Below are 22,942 nucleotides of genomic sequence, written 5' to 3'. Positions count from 1 at the left end.
AATTTAAATTCAGTATCTGTACAAAAATAGAACATTTAAAAGTTTATAAATAAAGAAAAGGCTTTTCTTTAAATAAATAAAAAATATTTATATATTTTGTTTCCACACATCTAATATTACAAATTTTTAATACATAAATGATTATCAATTTTTGTATTTAATACATTATATAGATATTCCAAATTCTACAGATTCTCAATAGTTTCTACACAATTTTGTTCGTTACCCTGGAAGTTACTATCCATTTCACGAAGATTTTGATAGATTGTTTTTTGTTTGTTTTTTTCAGTGGTATTCATTTTTCCCAATTGTTTTTAAAATTCTAATACATTTAATACAATATTATACGGAAACGAGATTTTCAAACACAAGTTATGACTTCTTAAATGTAACTCCACATTTATTGGAAACTATTTATTATTTTTTAAGCTATTTCCCTAAGGTTTATCAAATTCCGATACACTTAATGACACTTAATTTATGTATGGGTTATTTTCTCAATTCTTTTAACTTTTACGTTCTTAAGCAATATTTTTCATAAAAATGTCAATTTTTATTTTTTAATGGTATGTTTTGTTCTGAGGAAGGTTTTTGTATGGAAAACCAAAACTAGATTATGTTCATTTCTGTACTTCATTTGTGCTTTATTCACATTGCTTCTCCCTTTAGTGATACAAAGTGTTTTCGCCATAATAAATGAATGAAAAATCTTTATATTTTCTTTAAAATTCTAGATATAATAATTTTCTCAAAAAATATTAATCAAATTTTCAATTAAATATTTCTTTCATGTGTTTTTAAAACATTTAAATGAAAGGACAGAAATCAAATTTTTCCATATAATTAAAAACTCATCCTAAATTTTTATTTTTACAGTTTTTCATTGATTTGTATATGTAAATGTACAGGTCTTAATGTAAAAATCATCAACTTTAGGTTAATTATTTGATGAATTGTTCTTAATTGTCTTAGGCGAAACTTAATGTTTTAAAAAAATCACTAATTATTTTATAATGTCTTAAATTTGTTGATACACATTTTGTTATAAAACTACTGAAAAGGCTTGAAAAAATCTTTAAAAAAAATTTCATGGTTATGTTTGAAAACTCTGACCACAGGTTGGAGTCTTTGATTATAGTGCTCAAAATATTCAAATAATTTTAAAGAACAAATATAACATTTCATTTATGTGTGAATATTAATGTAGTAGTAGATCTCAACTAGTTGCTTAGCTATTTATTCTTTCAATACCTTGCCCTTAGAGCTATACAAGAAAGCCTATCCTCTACTGCTGCACCCAAAACTGCTTCTTCCCCTATAGAGGATTATAGATCCAGTGAAGAAACTCAACTAGAAATAGCATTAAAACTATCTCAACAAGCTCAAGAAGATGAAGCAAAACAACTTCAAGAGGAGCAAGAAATGTTAGAAAGAGCACTGAAACTTTCATTAGCAGAACAGTAGAATGGAGAGACAACTAAATTCTATAAAAAAATTTCCATCTTTTTAATGCTTTACATTTAGAAAATAAATACAAATAGGATAAACTGTACATTATTCATGCTTTCCATATTTTATACAACAGAGCTTGCCCTCAGAATAAGAAAAAATCATATAAACCCTATGTCTTCTATAACCAAGATGAGATGTTACCTTTTGTATTTTCATGATTTTTGCAAAAACTTTTGAGAAAAGTTACCAAACCATGCAGACAACTAGCACATATTTATACCTGATTTTTTACAGGCAAACTTTTTTATAATTATCTCTACTATGTATTTTATCCATAAGAATTGTAATAGCTTAAGTTTATTTGAATCTGATTTTCTTACTTTCATGATAATTTGATAACTTATTTTTATACTTGCTACAATCTAGTTTAAAGCTGATATTTATTTGAAGTATATATTTATATCAAGCTATAAATAATATCCTGTACATATAAAGTTTTAGTTTGATTTATTTTTATTTAAAATTTAATTGAATTTATTTAAAATTGACCTAACCATCAAGTTTTCGAAGTTCAAGAACTGATCTTAAATGGATTGGCATATTTGTTGTCTTTACTAATTATATTCAAATTATCATTTATTTGTTGTTGCTAAGGTTTTTTTCAGAGATATAATTATCAGACTTTTTATATTTTTTATTTGTGGTTGATCATTTTCATAAAAATGTTGGTATTTTGAAAACTTAGACATATTGCAGTCTATGAAATGCATAAAACAATTTTTTAAGCATTTTATCGAGATTATTTGAAATAAACTTTTGATAAGAATCATTATTAAGCTTATGTGTTTGAGTCTAAAACTGGGAAGGAATCTTCCTCCTGAATAATTTATTTTCTCAGAATATGAAGGGGAAAAAAATTGAAAATAAATTCTGCATATTTGTATTTTATGTTTAAAAGATTTTATTTTTTAAAAAAAAATAATAATTTATGTTATCTAACTCGATTTCAATTATCTTAACACATTCCTGGTTGGTATATAAAATTAGCTCATATGTGGCGCTGAATTGATCTTGATTGTTATGCAATAGAAATATGTAACACATAGTGGGCTAAACTTATTTTATTTTAAGATATTTCTGTTACTTTGTATTTCAGTGTTCTAGCTGAATAAAGTCAGTGTACAGATGAATCATAAAATTTACTGCACTAACTAATAATGTGTTAAAAATTAATTTATTGATTTTTTTTTTGTCTTACTTTTACATTGATGTCTTTTGTTAAATGTTTTGTTAAATTATGAAATATTTATTTTTATTTCTAAATTTTTCTTTTTATGAAACACAGTCGAATAGAAACTTTAATATTTATTCTTTAAGTTACAATATTTATAATTATAAATAAATATTCTATTGTTAATCTGTTGTGAATATTTTTTTACCATCGACAATTATTTACAAACATTCAAAAAAAAAAGAAAATTTATTATTGTAAATTACAATAGGTAAAAGTACATTATAAATTAAGTACACAGTTAAACGTGATGTCATGAAAGTGGGTACTGATGCTGAATACAAGAATGTAGAACAAAAATTGTAGGTAATATGACTAGATTGTAAAAATAGGTGTATTTTAGCTTAACACTTATTTTAAAAATATATTTCTTGTAGCCTTAATCTCTGGGCACAATATTGAGAGATAATAGAAAACTCATTAATTTTCTAAGCAAGTATTTATGTAGATTTCTCCCATTAAAGCTAAAATTTCCTTCACTTGCAGTCTTTGTCAAGGAAAGAAAATACTTAATTTTGAATACTGATATATAAATATGGAAAATTCTTCAGGCTTGTTCTGTTGCTACACTTCTAAATGATATTTCACAGCATAGACAATTAATGTTTTCACAACTGGGAGTTTCACAGGTACATGCATAGTCCCCACTGCCACACTGTAATGAAACATTATTTATTTAAAAAGAAAATTTGAACTATTCGGCAAAAATCTATTATAAGGAGCAGAGAGATTTTGAAATTTATTAAAACTGTATCAGAAATTAAATTGAATTAACTTAAATTTTATATTTAATGTATAAATATTCATATAAATATGTATCCACTTAGAATATAAAAAGTATTGATACATTCATAAGATTTTATCTTACATGATGTGTGCTAATACTTTGTATTATCAATTCAGACAAATTTTTGTCAAAAAAATAACAATTTTTTCAAAAATTTATTAACATTATTTAATATTCACATTACTATTTTATTTAATTTTTAAATGCTTATTTTTCTTGGAAGTTTACAAATAAACAATGCTTATTTTGTGTGATTAGTAGAGTTACTTCTCTATTAAAAAATAACTTTTTTTCATAAATTTGGTATTAATCTGAATAGTCAAAAGTCTGGATTTAGTGTGAGTCAAATTAATCCATATTAGTAGTTGTACTTATTGACAAATTTATTGTTCTGTTGCAGAAGGCTGGCTTTATTTTCTGCTCCATAAACACGGATATTAACTTTTCTGTAATTTGAAATCTATTTCCTTCTTTCTTTAATTTAATTTGCACCCAATTACTTTTTTTTAAATATTTAAAAATATTTTCACTCATTTTGTGTGTAGGCTAAACCTGTACAGTTCTTTCTTAATAGAAGTATTTTTTTTCGTGAATTACTGACAATAAAAAATCTACCAAAGTGTATAAAAAGTAAATAAACTCACTGTATATGTACCTCCTTCCCCGCAGCATTGAACATTTGCCCAATCACACATTAAAAACTCGATGCAATTGACTCTCTGAAAGATAAAATTACCAGTTTATAGACACAAGGTGATATTTTTTTTAAACCTAAGAGTCAATTAATTATTAAATCTTGTTTCTAAGATTTTATGAAATGTAATAATTTATAATACAGAGAAATGTGACAAATTGACCACTATTATTAAGAACATAATTTATCTAAAAGGAGCAAAAACTTTGTCACCTGACTAACTTGTGTGGCGACTGATCGCTGAAATAAATCAAATTTGCCTAGCAGTTACAAAGAAGATTTATAATGCTGTTCTAAACAGCTCAAAAAATGAATTAAAGTTTTTTTTAAAGAAAATTTCTATTCTCTTATTACATATAAGAACTTTTCTGACTTTGTGAAATAGTATTAAAATATGACCTGAACTTTTTGTGAATTGACCGAAAAATGAAAAGCTATTTTTGATTAACTTTTACATAAAGTTGCTTTTAAAATGCATTTCAAAATAAGTTTTAAAATGCGGAAATAAGTATTAATGTTGATTTTTCCTATTGTTTAAAACTTGTGTACTTATGTTTAAGAAAGAAGTATGCATTACTAACAAAAAATTTTAAGTAATCAGTTTAAGGTAAAAATTATGTAACAAACTGTAATTAATTCTTTCATTTAATCTCATTTCTTAAGATCTGTGGGGTGTTTGCAAAGTAAAAATAATTTAGCTAAATTAAATAATAATTTTTTATCTAAATTATTTTATATTTTTATTTTATATCAAAAATATATAATAATTTTCTTGTTAGAATATTTTAGATTTTGATCTGTGTGTGACATATAAGAAATATATATATATAAATAACGAGATAAAAAAAAATTACTCATCCACTCTATAAGTTTATCATCAGTCTAAATTAAATCCTAAAGCTATATACTACAAGTGGTCAACTTACACAGGTTTGACTGTAAAATACCATTAAATCAAAAATAATTATAATGATGTGTGCAGTCAAGTTTTTATCTTTAATATAAACCTTTTTAAACAGATTAAACATTACTCACTTGTTTTGTAGGACATATAAGATCTAAACAATTATCAACAGTAGGCAGTTTCCAGTTGCATTGTTGAGCACAATTACTGCATGCTTCACAACAACCAGGACTGCTTTTCATTTTTGGACAGCAATCTGTGCATATCCCGCGTGCCTGTTCAAAAATGGGGAACATTAGAAGATTAAGAGAAATTATTTATTTAATAAAATTAATTTTTTTTTGCTAATTTATTTGTAAATGATATTGACAAAGAATTTTAGTGGTTGGAACATATAAGTGAAGCTTAAGCCATAAAATTAAGTAAAACTACACAAGTGTTAAAAATATGTTGATACACTGGAACTTGATAAATGCAATAAAAGTAGAATGAATTATTCTTTATCAAAGTATACTGAATTGTACAATGTTAAAATCGCAGAAAAACAATCCTTTACATGATAGTTTGATAAAATACCCACTTTGCGTGCCTTTTTATACAACCCAATAATTTGAGGTCTCTGAGGAAAAATCCCTTTAATCTGGAAAAATTAGTTTGTAGTGGCAAGCACTCATAGCAAGTTGTTTGAAATATAAAAATACATATTCGAATTTTATAAAAAAAATAATCATGAAAATATTTTTAGTTTGTAGTTTAAAGAAATAAATATATTTTCACTTATTCAAATTTATATTAAAAATAATGTTCTCTAAAAGTTAACAAAGTTAAAGTTTTTTTATACAGGCTCTTTTATTTATTTTTCTTCTCATTTACACATTTAAATTTGGAAAAGTCTTGATGTACATTTATAAAGTAAATTAACTTTTTGATTGAAACCCTCAGGGCAATAGAAAAAGAGGAAGACCTAAAAATACTTGGAGCAGGACGATTGTAAACGAATGGGAAAGATATGGAGAGAAGAAAAATATATGGTCACAAATAGACTGGGATGGAAAGCTATTGTAGAAGCCCTAAACTCCAATTCGGAGTGAAAAAGAGTTGTGTGTTGGTGCTTTCCTATTTAACAAACTTGTTTCTTAAACGATAATTCATAGTTTTAAAAAATTTTAATGTCTAGATATACTCCAGCTGATCATTATATAGCGTTATTGCTATAAATATAGTATGATAAATGTTTACAGCTACATACTATAAGGCATTTTCTGATCATTAATCCAAGTAGTAAGATGAACACATAGGATATTATAGCCAGACAGAAAACTACAGCTATAGGAAATGGCCATTCTTTTTCTTTGGATTCCACATATGTATCGTTCTGAAAAAAATTATAAAGTATGATGTTAATATTTAATTCAATTTTACCTCTAAATAGCTCATTTATTAATCATCTAAGAAAACAATTACGGAAATAAAACAAAATAATTGAAATAATCTATCCACTTTAGTTATTTTTTAAGTAAACAAGATTCACCAATACTGGATATCTATTTATACTTCAATCATCTGAAGATACTTCATACTAGTATCATGAATTAATAAGCACTTGTAATTAAAGATAAAGGGATTTATTTTAAGAACTGAGTTGTATTCAGAATAGCTGAAATAAAAAAAATTTCATGTCATTTAAGAAAATATTTATTAATGGCACATAGGTTCAATATTCTTTGTAGCACTGCAGGCAAAGATCTAATATAACACAAATATTTAGAATTCATGAAAGCTAATGCATCATAAAACAGGATGAAACTAATGCTTCATGCTTATTTTAAGTAGATTTTAACACACACCAGTAAAATTGTCATAAGTCAGTTATCACATTAAGTTTTACGGTAAATCATTTCACCAAAATACAAAGTGTTACTTAATATAAACCATTATGTAATAGAGTAGGTGAAATAAATTCAAATATTTGATAGTAAAGAAAGTTTGCCTAAATGTTTAAGAAATTATCAATTTTTATTTAGAATAGAACATTTTTAGCCAAATACTATTTATACCAGGTAACCAGCAAAATTCATGGATAAATTAGCTGAAGCTAATTTCAGAAAAATCTTCTAGATTCAGATCAGCTTATCATATAATCAAGTTTTCAGTCTACACAGTAAAAATATCAATAATACAATTATAAGAGCTTTCTAGAAGATATTAAACGTTGCGTGATATTAAGAAATGTATGGGTATTTAAAAGCATGTAACTCTTACCATTCTTTTAAAAATACGTTAATTATCTGTTTTTACTTCAAATTCAACGATGTTTCTTCTGTAGTCCTATATATTTTACATATACGATTTTCTTTTTTACAAAATAAATAAAACTAAATCATATTATTTTAACTTAACAATATAAATGCAAAATAATTTAATAGGAATTATGTTGTCACATTTTTTTGCAGAAAGACTAACATATAGCTTTTATGATGAATATGTCTCTTTAAAAAAATTATAACTAAACATAAGTAGAGCAAATATGGATTTTTCGTGCTCCAGATTGTGCTCATAAATTTCTCCAGTTGTTGATTGTAAACAATCGCCCTCGACAATCAATTTGTTTATTTACTTACCTACTTCTGCTCGTGTTAAGAATTATTATGTAGAGAAAGAATTACAGTAAAATTCAGTTAAATGACATAGTTATCACCTAAACAAATTATTAGTAAGCTATAAGCACATTTTTGATATTTATTATTTCGTTTCAAGTAAGTTTCAGATGTACAGATCTAGGCAGCAAGACTCTTTGTTTCAAAAACACAAATATACTGTTTAGTTATATTTGGCCTTAGTTTGATATTTTTAATGATCTAGTTAAGTAATCAATTATTTGTTTTATTTTAAATCGTTTCAAAATATTAATTTGAAATGTCTTCTAGAATGTTTGTTTTACCGAAAGCATTCTCTGCAATTCAGAGAGTGAATACAGATGAATTGTCTTTATTAACAGAGACAGAACTAAGACCACTCTTGCCATGTTTAGTACGTATGGCTCTATGTGCACCTTTGGATAAAACTGTCGATTGGGCTCAAAAGCGGAAAGTAATTCTTCAACTTCTATCGGGCATCGAAGTTGTCAATTCACTTGTCGCTCTCTTGTCCATAGACTTCCATGCTTTAGAAGTCGATGTGCGAAAAGAACAACAAAGGTTAAAAATTTGTTTTCATTACACATCTTTCAATTAATTAATCGGTTTCTTCCTTCCTACAGGGAGATTTTGTTACCTTATCAGTTTGTACTAACTACTATCGCCAAGGTGTTAAAGGACTACGAGCTATACCTTTCCAGGATATTTCCGTAGCGTGATCTGTCACGCCAATAACAATCACCATGGAGTCAAATAGATATCTTCCAATTTAAAAATAAAAACATGTAGACATTTTCCGGGATATGAGCTATACCCTTTGAGTTAATGCCCTTCTGGGATTTTTTTTTTTAGTTTCACTAACACTGCCCAGAAGTTGCCTAAACTGATCATTATTTTGGCCTAGGTATTAAGATAGAAATCCCCTTAGAAGTAGTGTGGAAAGTTTAATATAATAAGGAGTAGTGATTTTTTTTTCTTCAATTAAGCAGGGAAAAACAATATTTTCTTTAAATGGATATGAGCAATACCCTTTGAGTTAATCCCCTTCTGGGAATTTTTTTTTTTTTTAGTTTCTCTAACTCTGCCAAAAAGTTGTCAAAACTGATCATTATTTTAACCTAGGTGTTAATATGGAAATCCCCTTAGTAGTAGTGTGGAAATTTTAATATAATAAATAATAGTGATTTTTTTTCAATCAAGCAAAGAAAACCAATATTTTCTTTAAATGGACGGCTACCAGTTTTATAATAAAAAAAGGAATACTTTTTATGCATTTTGAATCTTACTAGCTGATTAAAAATCAGGAATTAATAAACATATATTAACCAACTTAATGCAATTCCACATAAAGTGTTTTTTTAAGTGTTTTATATCTTTATTATTATGCAGATTTGTGTTTTCTAGTGCTAAGTATCAGTTTCTCAAGTTTCAGTATCAGTTTTGTGTTTAAATTTTGATTAAAACCCATAACTTGGAGGGAAAGGTTAATAATATTCTTTATTTTTTATTTTGTCTATTTGTATTAATTAAGCGGTGGCACTGTCATTGCAAAAATTTTAGGAATTATCTCCTTCCTAAAAAGAGTTAGTCTTGTTTTGATCCGCAGCGAGTAAGTTTGGCTGGCCCAAGATCGTTTGTTTAAATTCCGTTTTTCCTAATTTATAATAAAAGTTTTTAAGTTTTATTTTGGAGTTTCCTTAATAAGTCCATCCATATTAATCGAGCCTCGGTTACTACGCCACTTTTCCATGAACTTTGGGTGAAAACTGTGTTAAGTCAGCTTCAAAAATTCGTTTTTTATGAAAAAAAATATTCTGATATAATGACCAATATCAAACTTTTTGCCCTAAAAATGGTATATTGTTCTGAATTTAAATTTGAATTTTTATTAAAAAATAGTATGATAGGACAAGTTTTTGATTAACAATGTAACAGGATGCATAGCATTTTTAAAGAGTGCTTAAAGGTGCTTATTTTCGATTTTAGTTTTTTAAAAGCCCTTAAAGGGGCTTTTTCCATAGGGTGTTTTTAAAAAGTGCTTTATTTTCTCCTCACCAAAATGAGAAATTTTTTCCTTATCATATTTATTTTCGCCAAAAATTATGCAAAATGACATTGTTCTGTTCAGCGTTTTAACGATTAATTCAACCCCAATCTATGTGGACGTGCCGTCGATCCGTAACTTATGAAAACGAAATTCTTTTTACATGTTTGATAAAATACTTGCGAGTCTGCATGTGCGTATACTGAGCAGGATTCAGTGGGAAGGATTTTTGCCCTCTCATGTGCAACTCTGCTATATTCTCAATTTCAGGATTCAGTTAGTTTTGAATTGATAATTTAAAAATACTTCATATTTATAATGGTAATAATTATCCTTAAGCTAAAATTTTGGGTTTTTGACAATTGTCAAGAACTATGTCAAAAGGGTTATTTTAACAAGACGAATAAAGCCGTCAATTTTTAAAAACTTGTCAACTCTGCCTAGTTATGATAATTTTTTAAAGTGCTTAAAAATATTTTTTGAGTGCATAAAAGGTGCTTATTTTTGTTGAAAAATTTAGCTACGTGTGTAAGTAGTATTCAACATTATCTACTAATATGTCATAAATTGCTATTTGTAACTTAATAATCAAATCAAAATTATATATTTGTCTCATTTCTTTTATCCTTGTTTATTTTGGAATATTTTGTTAACAAATTGCTGCATAATCAATTAGTAACATTTTTATCCCATACATCGATCCGATTTCTGTTTTCACACTCATTTGAATTTAGTTTTTTTTTTTTTTATCAATGCTGCTTACATTGTTTTCAACTATGAATAATTTCCTAATTTTGGTAAATATTTACAGTCATTCCAAGCATGGTTTAAGGCAGGATTGTACACAGACTTAAACTTGCTCTCTACAAAATTTAAGTGTGCCCTATCTTAGATTTATGATAAAAACTTTAAAATTATAATTTGAAAAAATAGCACTGTAGTGAATAGATATTCTTGTATATAAAATCATTTATTTCATTTTAATTTTAGATACTGAAAATCATTATTGTGATCAAAAAAAGGGATTAAGGAACTAAATTAAAACATTGTATAGACTTACCATACTGAAAAAGAAAATTTTTCAATAATACAAGAAGATAACTCACTATCTTATCTCGTTGTTGTCGTAGACCATGAAGGCAATAGATGCTATTGTTTATGTTTTCCAAAGGCGCCGTCTGTGGCCAAGAATTTGACTTCTGTCACACCCATACGTCACACCGGCTTATAAGACGGACCCATTCATACATTCACAGATCGTAGTTTTGACATGAACAAAAGAATGATTAATCTTCAATTCAGTACCCCCAGAGGTATAATTTGTTATGGGAACATGGAAGACTTCATTACCAGACAGATTTGACGTGTGCCAGTCACCATTTCTGTCACATGGGGGAGTCTTCGGCCGACCGAATTCGAACCCCCATTCTCACGAACAAGAATCCAGCGCCCTGCCAATCCAGCTACCCCTGCCTACTCACTAACTTATAATAATTATATTCAAAGTTTAGTTAAGGGTTATTACTATTTATAAAGTAAATTAAAATATTTTATTATTTTTCTGTTTTTTATTAAAAACATGTTATTATTTTTAAATGTCTCCTCAAACCTAGTATGCTCCCCTGAAAATGTGGAGGGTTGCAGGGTTTTATTTACACCACTGATTTGTGAGGTCAAAAAAATTTTCAGTTGGCCGAAACATTTCCAGGATTTCCTGCACTGTTATTAAAAATATATTTATACAAATGCTCCATGGCATTAAATAGATGTGCTTTGAAAAAAGAATATAGGCAGATAATATTACAAAAATTTTGTTTATCTCTGCTTACAATCTTACTTATTTTGTTATTAAATTATAACTTATACTGAGTTGAATTGCTACTTTATCATACGACATTGTTGCATGACATTATAATATCTAAACTAATGATTTTGAGTTGTTTTAGGTTTTTTTTCTTCTATAATTATCACCTTTTATTTCAGGTGTAGAACAATACCAATTGTTGGAGAAAGTGCATTGATTCCTACTTTAACAAATGGTTTAGCATTAGAATTTGAACGGAGTGATGCAGCTAGAAGATTGAGACTTTTACTTAATGAGCTGCTGATAATAATGGCTCAGGTGACATAGAAAGTTATACTTAATTTTAAAAAATTTGTTAGTTGTTTATTATGACATTATTTTAATATTTCCCAAAAAGTTACTAATTATAACAACAAAAAAATGTGTGCAACTTCAATCTTATGTAAAACAGGATGTTTAAGTTTCTATAAAGTTTGATATACATTTTTAATGAACTGTTCTTTATGCATTTTTCGGGTAAATAGGGACAGAAAAAGATTTATGATCAAATGGCCTATTTCATTTTCTTTTTAGTAAATACATAAATATTTTTTTTCCTTATAAAATATGTATCTATGTTGAGTATATGTTACGATTTATCAACAACCAATATATTAAAACCGATGTCTTATTGAGTAGAATTGAAGGAAGTGATCAAAATCAAAACATCAATGGTCCAAATTCATACTTATTCAATATAATTAGAAAATAATAAGTGTTTTTTAAATAAGTAACTCTGATAAAGGAAAAGATGAATTTGTGTCATTTCTAAAAATATTTAGACCATGTGAAACAGTACTTTTGTCAATTGAATCAGAATGCTTGTGACAAATACCATAAAACGGAAGATAAAAATCTTCATTACAAAAAAAGTATTTAATTATTGTTTTTTTTTTTCCTTCCTTTTTTTACATTATTGATGGTTATAAAGAATTTTTATAAAATCTGTATGTGTGCACACATAACATTCTAGCTGCATAATTCAAGAAAATATAATTTTCTTTAATTAAAATTTTATGAGAAGTAATAAAGCAATGTCTTGCCTTGCAATTTTAATCTTAAATGACTCATTTAAATTTTGAGTATTTCTTCTTATAACTCTGAGCACTTTGATTGAATCGTGTATGTAGTTAAATGATAATGAAGTTACCAAATACTATTTCATTGGACGGATAGCAATCAATGATCTAAGTGGAACACTGTTATTTAAATTATAAACATATACAGAGGCCTGCAAAATTGTAGCATTTCTTGGTTTTAGTGCCAATTTTTAGTTGCCAGCATTTTATGGAATAATAATTAGTGTAACAACTTTTTGCTGTTTAGTCTACTTAACTAACTTTGCTAAAATATTGAGCGACAGCTACTATTTTTTAGGCACTGTGGCAATCGGGCTCCACAAATTTATGACATATTAATGATGCTCTACTGTTTTATTCTAAGATTGTATTTTAAATTCATCATGTTTTAGTACGATTTTTACCTATTTGCCATTTTAAAGAATTTAAAAATTAATCAAACCAAATGTATTTTCTATGTAGGTTAAAGATGGTGGTCTTGACGTTGTGCACAGTTCAGAGCTCTTTGAAAGTGTAGTTTATTTAGATGAAATTGGGGATGTTTTATGTATTGCTCAAGCTGGTATAATTACACTTATCTTTTTATCTGTTATCTGTCTTAGATTATAATTAAATATTCTACAAATTTGATTTGTTTTAATTTAGAAATCATTTACTCATTTAAAAAAATTTTAATTTGTAAAATCTAAATTATTTTTATGTTTATGATTCAGAAGTGATAATTAACCTCTTTATTCTCACAATTCTTTTTTAAAAGTTCATTTTAGATAATTTACTTAACTGCTTCATTACTTTCACTATCACATTAGGATTAACTTTGTAACTTACTCATTTATTTCACTTTCTATTTATTTGAATTATAACATATCTCATTTTATATACATATAAATCCATATTACTTTTTTTTGCTAATCCGAAACCCTAGTAATACCAACTGTAAAATATCTCATTTGAAAAAGTGTGGTCAGTACATAAGCTTCTAACCCTTTTCCTCCTCTTATTAAGCCACTACTAATTTAAAATGCAATATTGTGTACTGTGGTTGGTAGGGCACTGGACCCAAGTCCAAGAGGTCATGAGTTCGATCCCCGCCAACAGAAGACTCCCCCTGTAGTAAATGTTGTCTGGTGCACATTAAATCTGTCTAGTCTCAAAGTCCTGACTAGTGCACATTAAATCTGTCTAGTCTCAAAGTCCTCCGTGTTCCCATAACAAATGATATCTCTGGGGATACTGATTCAGGAGTTTCCTTATCTTCTGAATTGGTTCAGAATTATAAGGCTACGCAGTTGAACATTAGTAGTCGTAAACCCAAAATTGGATCATCTGTTCAACGGTCATAAAATAATTGAAATATAAATCTTACTTATTTGATTAACTTATTTATCAACTGAAATTATAACTATAATTTTACTTGATGGAAAAAGCCTAATGCAACCACTACGCTTTTGGAGGTGGTACTTTAGTTGAGATGGCTAACACATTGCTGTAATGGTAGACTAATTAGTTGATGTCGCACATTTATGAAGGAAAAAAAATTTATAGTGCACCAGAGATTTAAAAAGAGAATTTCACAAACTTGCATCATAGAACCTGTTTTTTTTTACATAAATAGTTTCTTACTGGTGTCCCACATTTTCATGAGTCATAAATTTTTTCAAGGAAAGTATTTATGACTAGTAGTAGACAGAAATAATTTTTTAACTTAAGCAAAAAAAGGCTAAAAATATTAGTGTTGCAGTGGACATTTAATTCATTTCACAAATTTGCTCGATGTAATTTTTTTTTTATGATTCTAACTACTTTTTACTTGTACATTTTTAAATTGTTGACCATTGCTTTAAAATAGTAACTTTTAAAATGAGTGACTCTTAAAAAGAGTCTTAATCTTGACAACAACAAAAAATTCACTAATCATTTAATGACTTTGACATAATTTTCACGTGCAACTTTCTTACATGTTATTGATATAAATATAGCATGTTTTACTGCATTACTTTTCATCATATCCACCTTACTAGGAAGCAAATTGTAGTGTATTTCTTTCCAAACTAGATGCTATCTCTGCATTACTTCCTGTCATAGCAAACAAAGAATCCTTCAACATAACGTCAACGAACACAAATAGAACTCCTTCACTACTTTACTAGTGACTTCATTCATGTTCACAGCCTTTCATTTATGTTGCTTATTCTGTTCTGTGGCGAAGAAATGTGCAATGAATACTATAAAAGTCACTTAGTTTATCAAAGCTGGATAGAAAACGTTTGTTGAGTTGCCCTAGTCATTGCAGTGACCACATGTTTCACTTCCAATGCTAATTCTGCACATTTTTTTGTTCTTTTATGATTTTAATCTTTGAAAAAAATTGTGCTATAAAAAAGCTTCAGTGAAGCAGAGTTTCCACAGGTCAGGGAAAACAAGGAATAGTCAGGGAAAGTTGCAATTTTTTTACAAAAACCTGGAATATTCTTTATATCATACCTAGAAAATAATCAGTCTTAAAATTGTCAGTAACGTAACAGTAGTCAGTTATTGAGATTCGACTTAAATAATTCTAACATCTATTACAATTATTTGTTGTATAAATTTCACATTTTAGTCAAACTGAAATGTTCCCTTCCTCAATAAATATTTTTTTTTACGCAGAAAATCTAATATTTCACATTATGAATAAAAGAATCAAAGTTTTCTGATGAAAACATGGTCTCAATTTTCATTTAAATTTACCTAGTATACCTGGAAAAGTCAGGGAATTTTTTTTCTAAAATTGAGTTGGAACCCTGGTGAGGCTGATATGCTCCCATATCTTAGATTTAAAATAACATTTATTTTATGCAAAATTTCTATCAAAAATTTAAATTTTTAATGATGATGTTAATTTGAGGAATATATTGGATGTATTTAATGTTTCTTCTTACTTTAACAGAGTTGCCTGGATTGCTTTACATACCAGATATTGCTGAAGCACTTTTATATGTGCCTAATGGAATTTATATGCTGTGCCGATTAGTTGCTAATTCTCCTGATAGCTTCCAAGAAGGTAATAAGGGATTAAGTTATAATTTACTTTTTAAATAAACTTTACGTTTTGCATAAACTCAAAAATGTATACACTGTTAGTTAAAAATGTTTCTCTCAGTTTCTCTGTTGGTATGAGTTTTGTTATGTTTCCAGTATACTATCATGTAGCTACCCTTTTTCCGTATTTTAAAAAACTATTTATTATATTATGTTGTAAATATAAGGTTTAGGGTAACGGAATTTATTTCGTTGGAATTAGCTGTGTCAATTAAATAAATTCTGTTACCCTAAACCTTATATTTACAACATAATATAATAAAAATATTTTGTTAACTTTTAAACAAATATAAAATGTACTGTGAAGGAAGCAGTATTTTCTTCTAACCTATTTTTTCTGCTCTATTTGTGACCTATTTTTTCTGCTCTATTTGGAATTTAAATTAAAGAGTTTTCTGATTTTTAAGAATTTATTAATTAAATTTATTATTAGAATTTATGTTTTAGCGGATAAAATATTTACTCTTTTGTGAAATTAAAAATATTTGAAATTAATTAATTATTTTGATATATCAATGTTTTAAAACTTTTTTGACTTACAAAATATTATAAATATCTGTAATTGTCTGTGATAAGGCGTTTGATCTTTGTGCCTTTTGTAATTGAATTAATGAATTAAGAGCTGGGCTTAAGCTAGGACACTATTAGGTGAAAACCTATATTTTCAGAATTTATTGTAGATAATAGATTAAGACACAATGTTGTCTCTATAATACGAATATATCAATTATTTGAAGTGAGTCTAGTCTCAATTACTTTTTATAATCAAGGTCCTACTGTATACAAGCAACACTAAATTGAATGAAACTAATTTTTCATGCTAGAGTAGGGAACCGATTATCCGGAACAATCGGGGCCATCGTTATTCCGGATAACTGATTTTTCCGGTTTTCTGAATCGCTGCAAAAAGCCTTTTTTTTATTGTTAAATCCAACTAAAAAAAAAAAAATATTTGGAAATAATCTTAAACAGAAGAAAAAAAGCTGAAGTAATATACTAATGGTTATTTCCAAAATGATGGTAAGGTAAACATCTTTCAAAAAAGAATGAAAAATCCTAAAATCTTACGAGAAAAATAAATTTTTTTAAATGGCGGGAAAATTTATCGAATTTCGTTCAGGTTTTTTGGTTTTCCGGTTTTCTGATTTCCGGATAACGGGTTCTGTACTGTAATATCTTTACTAGTACTGAATAATGAAATTTAATAGACTTTGTGCTTTTAATTTAACAGTGTTTCAAACAGTATTTTTTTTTTGTCTTATTTACAGTTTGTGCTACACTAATTAGTAATGGAGATAAACATGATGAAGATGCACCTTTAGGAAAAATTCGCATTAAAGCATTAAGAGTTTTGTGTCAAATGAATATGGCTGAAATTCTTTCAGTTCGTAGAAAAGCTGTAAGTGTATTTCATATATAAGATTTGAAAAGCTTTATTTTGTATGGTATTTTTGAGAGATTATTTATTTGCCATTAAATTTAAGAAATTTTCAATAATTGTTATCCAAAGAAGTATATACTGCTCATATAAATTTATACATTTCACTAAAAAAATTGAAAGCTATAAATTCTAACTTCCATTTCATCCTATATGTTATTTCATTGTATATGTTTTGTGTTTTGCACACATTGAATATTTCATTCAAATTTTTGGTAAAAAAAATGATGTTTTGGTCCTACTATGTTTTGATATGCCCCCCCCTCTCCCAAAAATAATCTTTCAAATGGAGGGAAGGGTTTAAATCGGAAAGTTAATTTTTTCACTTTGTCTATATATTACTTATATTTATCTTTTTATCTGATAGAACACATATTTTCAACGAAAGTAGCTTAATAGGTGTTGAATTGTAGTTTAATAAATGTTGAATTTTAAAACTAAACTTTACCTGTTTTCAATCATTTTGTATTAACATTGTTTATTGTGATTTCCAAGCAAAAATTACTTATTTTAGAATAAATTATAAAAAGTATGTTTTTATTGTTAAAAAATAACATTAACAAAAATAACATAACATTGTTAGCCTTTACATTTTTTTCCATGGACACCAAGTTATTAAAACTAAATTTTTATAATTAATTTTCTTCAAAAGGTGGAACTTTGTCATATGCCAGGACTGACTATTATTCTGACCTTAGATTATTGTCGAGTTGAAGAAGAAAAAAATGCAAATCACAATTCTATTGTTGGAGATCTTGTAGCTTTTATAAGTGGATTACTTCTGGGAAGTGATGATAAAATTAGAAACTGGTTTGGACAATACTTTAGAAATTGTCAAAAAGTAAGTTGTCACCCTTTCTGATTCTAATTTTAAGTTACATTTTACACTGCATATCATTTTTTTCTCCTAATGTTTTGAAGATAAGTGTTCCTTTTTAAATCTCTCTTCATTTAACATTAATTTTTTACAAAACAAAAATTTGTCTTAATACGTTTTTATCTGGAAATTAGAGATTATATTTTTCCTGTTAAAAATTAAAACAAACCACCAAAAGAAAACAGTAGCTTTTATATTTTAAAGTAGATTGTGAAACAATTATAATAGTATCTAATTTTTTGAATATATAAAAATAAATGAATGCATTTTTCTTAATTTTTATTTATTGTTTATGTGAAGGGATAGAGAAGAGTGTTGCTAGATTTATTCAGGAAAAGAGAATATGTGTATGTACATATAATCTAATACCAAATGCATAATCTTCACTTAATTATTTGCATAATTATATTGAAAGGATAATATATACACAATCTATACAAAACTGACACACAAGCTCTGCCCAATGAAATTAAAATTATGCATGACATAAATGTTATTAACCTAATTATTATTTTTTATATGAACTAAAACGATTTTTTTTTCAGTGTGTTTTCACTTTCCATCTTTTAAACTAGTTTTTGACATTCATTCAAAACAGCATTTAATCATATAATTATATAACCGTGAGTTTCTTTAGCTATGGTGCGAAAAACAGTGTATGATACCACTAATGGTAACTTGCATTAGTGTTAGTGGAATTCTTTTTTCTGAGCTGAAAAAACAGTATTACAGAATTTTCAGTTATGTTCTTAATAAACTGTATATATAACAAAAGTTTAATGAACCATTTATGTCATATTTACTCTTTGATTTACCATTTTTTTTTTTTTTTTTTTAATTTTCTTTTTAATCTTATAGAAACCTGAAGGAGATGGAAATCCTACTCACCTTCTAAGAGAAGAACTTCTTCAGAGGCTTAAAAACTTGGTCCTTTTTAGTATTGATCATCATAATTTACCTGATGCCAAAGTTGTTCAAGCAAGTTCTTTGTTACGCTTATACTGTGCTCTTAGGGGCATTGGTGGCTTAAGGTTATTTTTTAAATCATTTAATTTTTTTTTCTAATTTTTTTACAATGTGTTAAAGTACACATAATTATCTCAATCTTATATAAATATTTACTGATCTCAAATTATTTATTTTAAAAACAATTTAAATTTACTGATAACTTTTATGAATGTTTTATTATATAAATTTTTTTTTTTGCCCTGTATTGAAAAATAATTTTTTATCATATTAGTTTTGTATTGTTCAATGATTTAAATATAAAATCAAATGCTATAATTAACTTTACTCAATTTTAAATATTATATTATGAATTTTTGCTTAACCAAATATTGTGTTTTCTTTCCTTAGTTTTTTTATATAGTATAATCAGTTTTCCTCTTTCCTTTTCTTATTTTACTGTTTGCATTTTATACTAAATCTTCTCTGTCCTTTTTCTGATTTTGTAAAATTGATATCATTTTAAAGTTCTCTTATCAAGTAAGTCATTCCTTAAATACTTAAGTTATTAAATACTGATCTTCAATTTTTTTATTATTATTATTCTTTAAGGTTTGTGGAAGAAGAAATCAATTTGCTGCTTCAGCTTCTTACATCACATCCTCCTCCCAGTCCTGCTGGAATTAGATTTGTGTCTCTTGGCCTCTGTATGCTTTTAGCTTGTCCTTCATTACTTACTACTACTGACCAAGAGAAAAGAGCTATTGACTGGATTCAATGGCTTTTAAAAGAAGAGAGTCATTTCGGAAGGTAAAATTATTTAATGCTTTAAAAGATGCTATGCTTTTTCTTTTTGAATTTAGTGAACAATTACACTAATTTTTGAGAAATTTACAAAGCAAAAAGAAATATTGAAAGAGATTCTGCAATTGCTTTGGATGTTCACTTTTTCTAGTTTTTATACAAAATAATTCATTTAGTGCAACTTATCCTATTGAATGACATAACAGATAATTGAATATTTTGCTTATAAAAATGTATTTGGTCCCAATTATGTTATATAAAACAAAGTTAAATTTCCCCTTTTAAACAAATTTTTTTTACCTCCTAATAAAAGGTGAGAAAACACTGACATTAAATTTTTTTCTTTATAAAAAAATCTTAAAACTTTCCAAAATGGAATTTGTTTTCAACCTATGTAGATAAGGAAAAGAAAACACCAACATTTTGCATAAGGACACATAACATTGATTATTTTTCAAGCATCCTCGGACAGATAGTCAAGTGGTAGATATTGTGTTACTCCGTCTCCTTTAAGACTAAATGAAAGGCTAAATTCAAAATAACATGTTGCCATTCAAGTTGTAATATCACGAAAATAATATTTTTAATAACTAAATATTAAATGATGTGGCATTTACTTCCTAATTATAACTATTAGTTAAGTTTTAAAGGAGAATGTATACATCTAACCAAATTTATTATATGATTATATGTAATAAATTCTGTAAGTTTGTTGTTGTAAAAAATTCCTACCCTTTTAAATTTGAAATTAGCAGAATTATATTTAAATATGGCTAATGTACTCACTATTTAATATAATAAGTCACTTGTTTGAATTCAATTAGCTAGAACCAGTGGTATTTTTTTAAAGATGCAGGTTGTAATTTAATGAAACTATAAGTTAAATCTTCATTTAGTATACTTAAGTAATAATTCATTAAATGATATTCTCATTATAAAATCTTACTTCGGCAAGTAGGGGAGAGTTGGATAAAATGGGATATCTCGCCTAGGGACCAGACTATTGCAGCTATCTAGCGGACGACGACAGATACTTGTTATTTGACTGTGATTATATCATTTTCAGTGCGTACCGTCTGGAGATCAGTAGTTGATAGAAAGTTGTAGGTGTCAAAACTTTTTTACTCCATTTTTTTGCCACTTTCCACAGTTACGAGCATTGTTTTTCACATTGTACTACCTATATATATAGGATTACAATTCCGGTGAGTATTACATTTGATGAGGCATTTATTAACGAGTATTCTCATATCTAGTCAATCTTATTTTCTTTCACATTTAGGCAGCAGCCATGTTTGCTTTGAAAAGTGTCTGAGTCTGACAAAACAGGATACTTATGAGTTGGATAAAACGGGATAGAGTTTTTTTTTATATCCCGTTTTATCCACCTATTTAATTGTTGGGCTAATACTTTTACTATATTATTATTACTATATTGAAAGAAAAGTAAAAAAGTCTCGTGCAAATACATTGACCACTAGATTGGCAGCAGTGAAAAAGTTGGACAGATAAGAGACAGTATTCAATGCTGAACAAGAAAGAGCGCGTGAGCATGTATTGGCTCTAGAAGAGAGATTATTTGGTATAATTCTAACGGGCATATGAATGCTAGCATTTGAGTTAGCTGAGAGAAACAATATTAAGCATAATTTTAACACAGGGAAAAAAATGGCCTTCCCCCCCACATACAACTCATCGCCTTCAGTCCCTGGATATCAGTTTCCTGGCTCCACTGAGCGCGTATTATGAACAAGAAGTTCGAAAGTGTCCCTGGATATCAGTTTCCTGGCTCCACTGAGCGCGTATTATGAACAAGAAGTTCGAAAGTGGCTGTTCAACCATCCAGGTAGGTGCGTTATAATTTAGGAGGTTACAAAACTGTTCAACGCAGCCTACTCACTGGCAGCCGTTGCAGAAACTACCATTAAAGGGTTTAGTAAAACTGGTATAAGTCCTTACAATCCTGACGTCTTCCCAGATCACCTATATGCATTGTCTGTCACCACTGATTTAACAGCAAGAACTTCCAGGCATTGAACACCAGGCTGATGTGTGCAGTTTTAGGATTATTACTCTCTTGTTATCGGCCTAAGCTACCCTCTTCCATCCTTCCAAAGTGTGTTGTACATCTACCTCAAGTAAAAGGACTGATTCCCAGAAAAAATTACTGATAAGAGAAAGAAGAAAACTGTAGTAATAACATCATCTCCATTTAAATGTAAATTATAAATAGAAGAAAAAAAAAGGATGATTAAACTACAAGAATGAACCAAGAGAATTGAGGAAAGGACTGCTAAGAAATCCCTCTTAAGGGCACCAGGCGCATCTCGACAGTGAAAATTATGGAATAAGTGTTCATGGTTGAAAACTCATAAAATCTTTAAAAACTTATGTAGCATCAGAATTTTTGTGTACTTAATTATAAAACAACAGTTTATATAAATATGTTAGAAGCAATAAAATCCCATAAATACAATTTTTAGAAATTTTGCTATACAGTTTTCTATCAATTAATTATGTTTTTAGTTAGTTCACAAAAAATAAAACATTGTAAACCCTATCCCGTTTTGTCGGACCCAGGTATGCTAAAACGGGATTTGTAAGAGTTTGGAAAATGATTTTTTTTCCTATTTCACAGTCATTAAAATTAGTTTAAAATATGTTTTTCTGTGCTTCAATAAGTGACGTAGCTATAAAAAAAATAATGTGTAGTTCTCCTTAACAGATTTTCTGTAGCAAATAAAAACAATAATGGTATCCCGTTTTGTCCAACTTTCCCCTATATAGTTCTAAATTTTTTTTTCCGGCAGGGGGACATTTTTCTTTCTTTGAAATTATACGAGACTCTGTAGCTACATATTTACTATTTTTCACAAGACCAAAAATTGTATTTCCTTTATAGGTTCACTTAAACAATATTTTCTTTCCTTTTTTTTCCTCTCCTTCCTTTTTACTTATTTATTTATTTTATTTTGTTATTATTCTCTTTTGTATTATTTTGTAAAACTTCCCTGTTACAAATAAAAAAGAAGTACATATATTAATAAATAAAAGCTTCTGTGTTAAA

General features: G+C 27.5%; 3 protein-coding genes across 4 annotated transcripts in view; 2 read left to right on the top strand and 1 right to left on the bottom strand.

Annotated features, from left to right (window-relative positions):
• Positions 1–2,869, top strand: part of LOC107438720 (ankyrin repeat domain-containing protein 13D) — a 27,004-nt gene extending 24,135 nt beyond the window's left edge. The window contains exon 15 of the mRNA XM_043047330.2: positions 1,263–2,869. Within this exon, the coding sequence (XP_042903264.1) occupies positions 1,263–1,464 (202 nt within the window). The 3' untranslated portion in view covers positions 1,465–2,869. The remainder of the gene's footprint in view (positions 1–1,262) is intronic.
• On the bottom strand, positions 2,710–7,743 carry LOC107438731 (uncharacterized). The gene is made up of 5 exons (XM_016051072.3): positions 7,391–7,743; positions 6,378–6,503; positions 5,260–5,403; positions 4,175–4,249; positions 2,710–3,398 (listed from the first exon to the last, which is right to left on the bottom strand). Exons 1-5 carry the CDS (start codon positions 7,391–7,393, stop codon positions 3,291–3,293), a joined length of 456 nt encoding a protein of 151 aa, XP_015906558.1. The 5' UTR covers positions 7,394–7,743; the 3' UTR covers positions 2,710–3,290.
• LOC107438728 (integrator complex subunit 2) overlaps positions 7,679–22,942 on the top strand; it is a 24,387-nt gene continuing 9,123 nt past the window's right edge. Inside the window, exons 1-8 of one of the 2 annotated variants that reach the window (XM_016051068.3) lie at positions 7,679–8,325; positions 11,792–11,930; positions 13,193–13,292; positions 15,660–15,773; positions 17,080–17,210; positions 17,902–18,090; positions 18,985–19,157; positions 19,684–19,881. In XM_016051068.3, the coding sequence (XP_015906554.1) occupies positions 8,045–8,325; positions 11,792–11,930; positions 13,193–13,292; positions 15,660–15,773; positions 17,080–17,210; positions 17,902–18,090; positions 18,985–19,157; positions 19,684–19,881 (1,325 nt within the window). In that variant the 5' untranslated portion in view covers positions 7,679–8,044. The remainder of the gene's footprint in view (positions 8,326–11,791; positions 11,931–13,192; positions 13,293–15,659; positions 15,774–17,079; positions 17,211–17,901; positions 18,091–18,984; positions 19,158–19,683; positions 19,882–22,942) is intronic. The other variant, XM_016051069.4, reaches the window with a different exon arrangement.

Source organism: Parasteatoda tepidariorum, chromosome 1 (assembly GCF_043381705.1).
Source record: "Parasteatoda tepidariorum isolate YZ-2023 chromosome 1, CAS_Ptep_4.0, whole genome shotgun sequence".
NCBI lineage: Eukaryota > Metazoa > Arthropoda > Arachnida > Araneae > Theridiidae > Parasteatoda > Parasteatoda tepidariorum.
The sequence above is the reverse complement of the archived record's forward strand: the minus strand, read 5'-3'. Positions and strand labels throughout refer to the sequence as shown.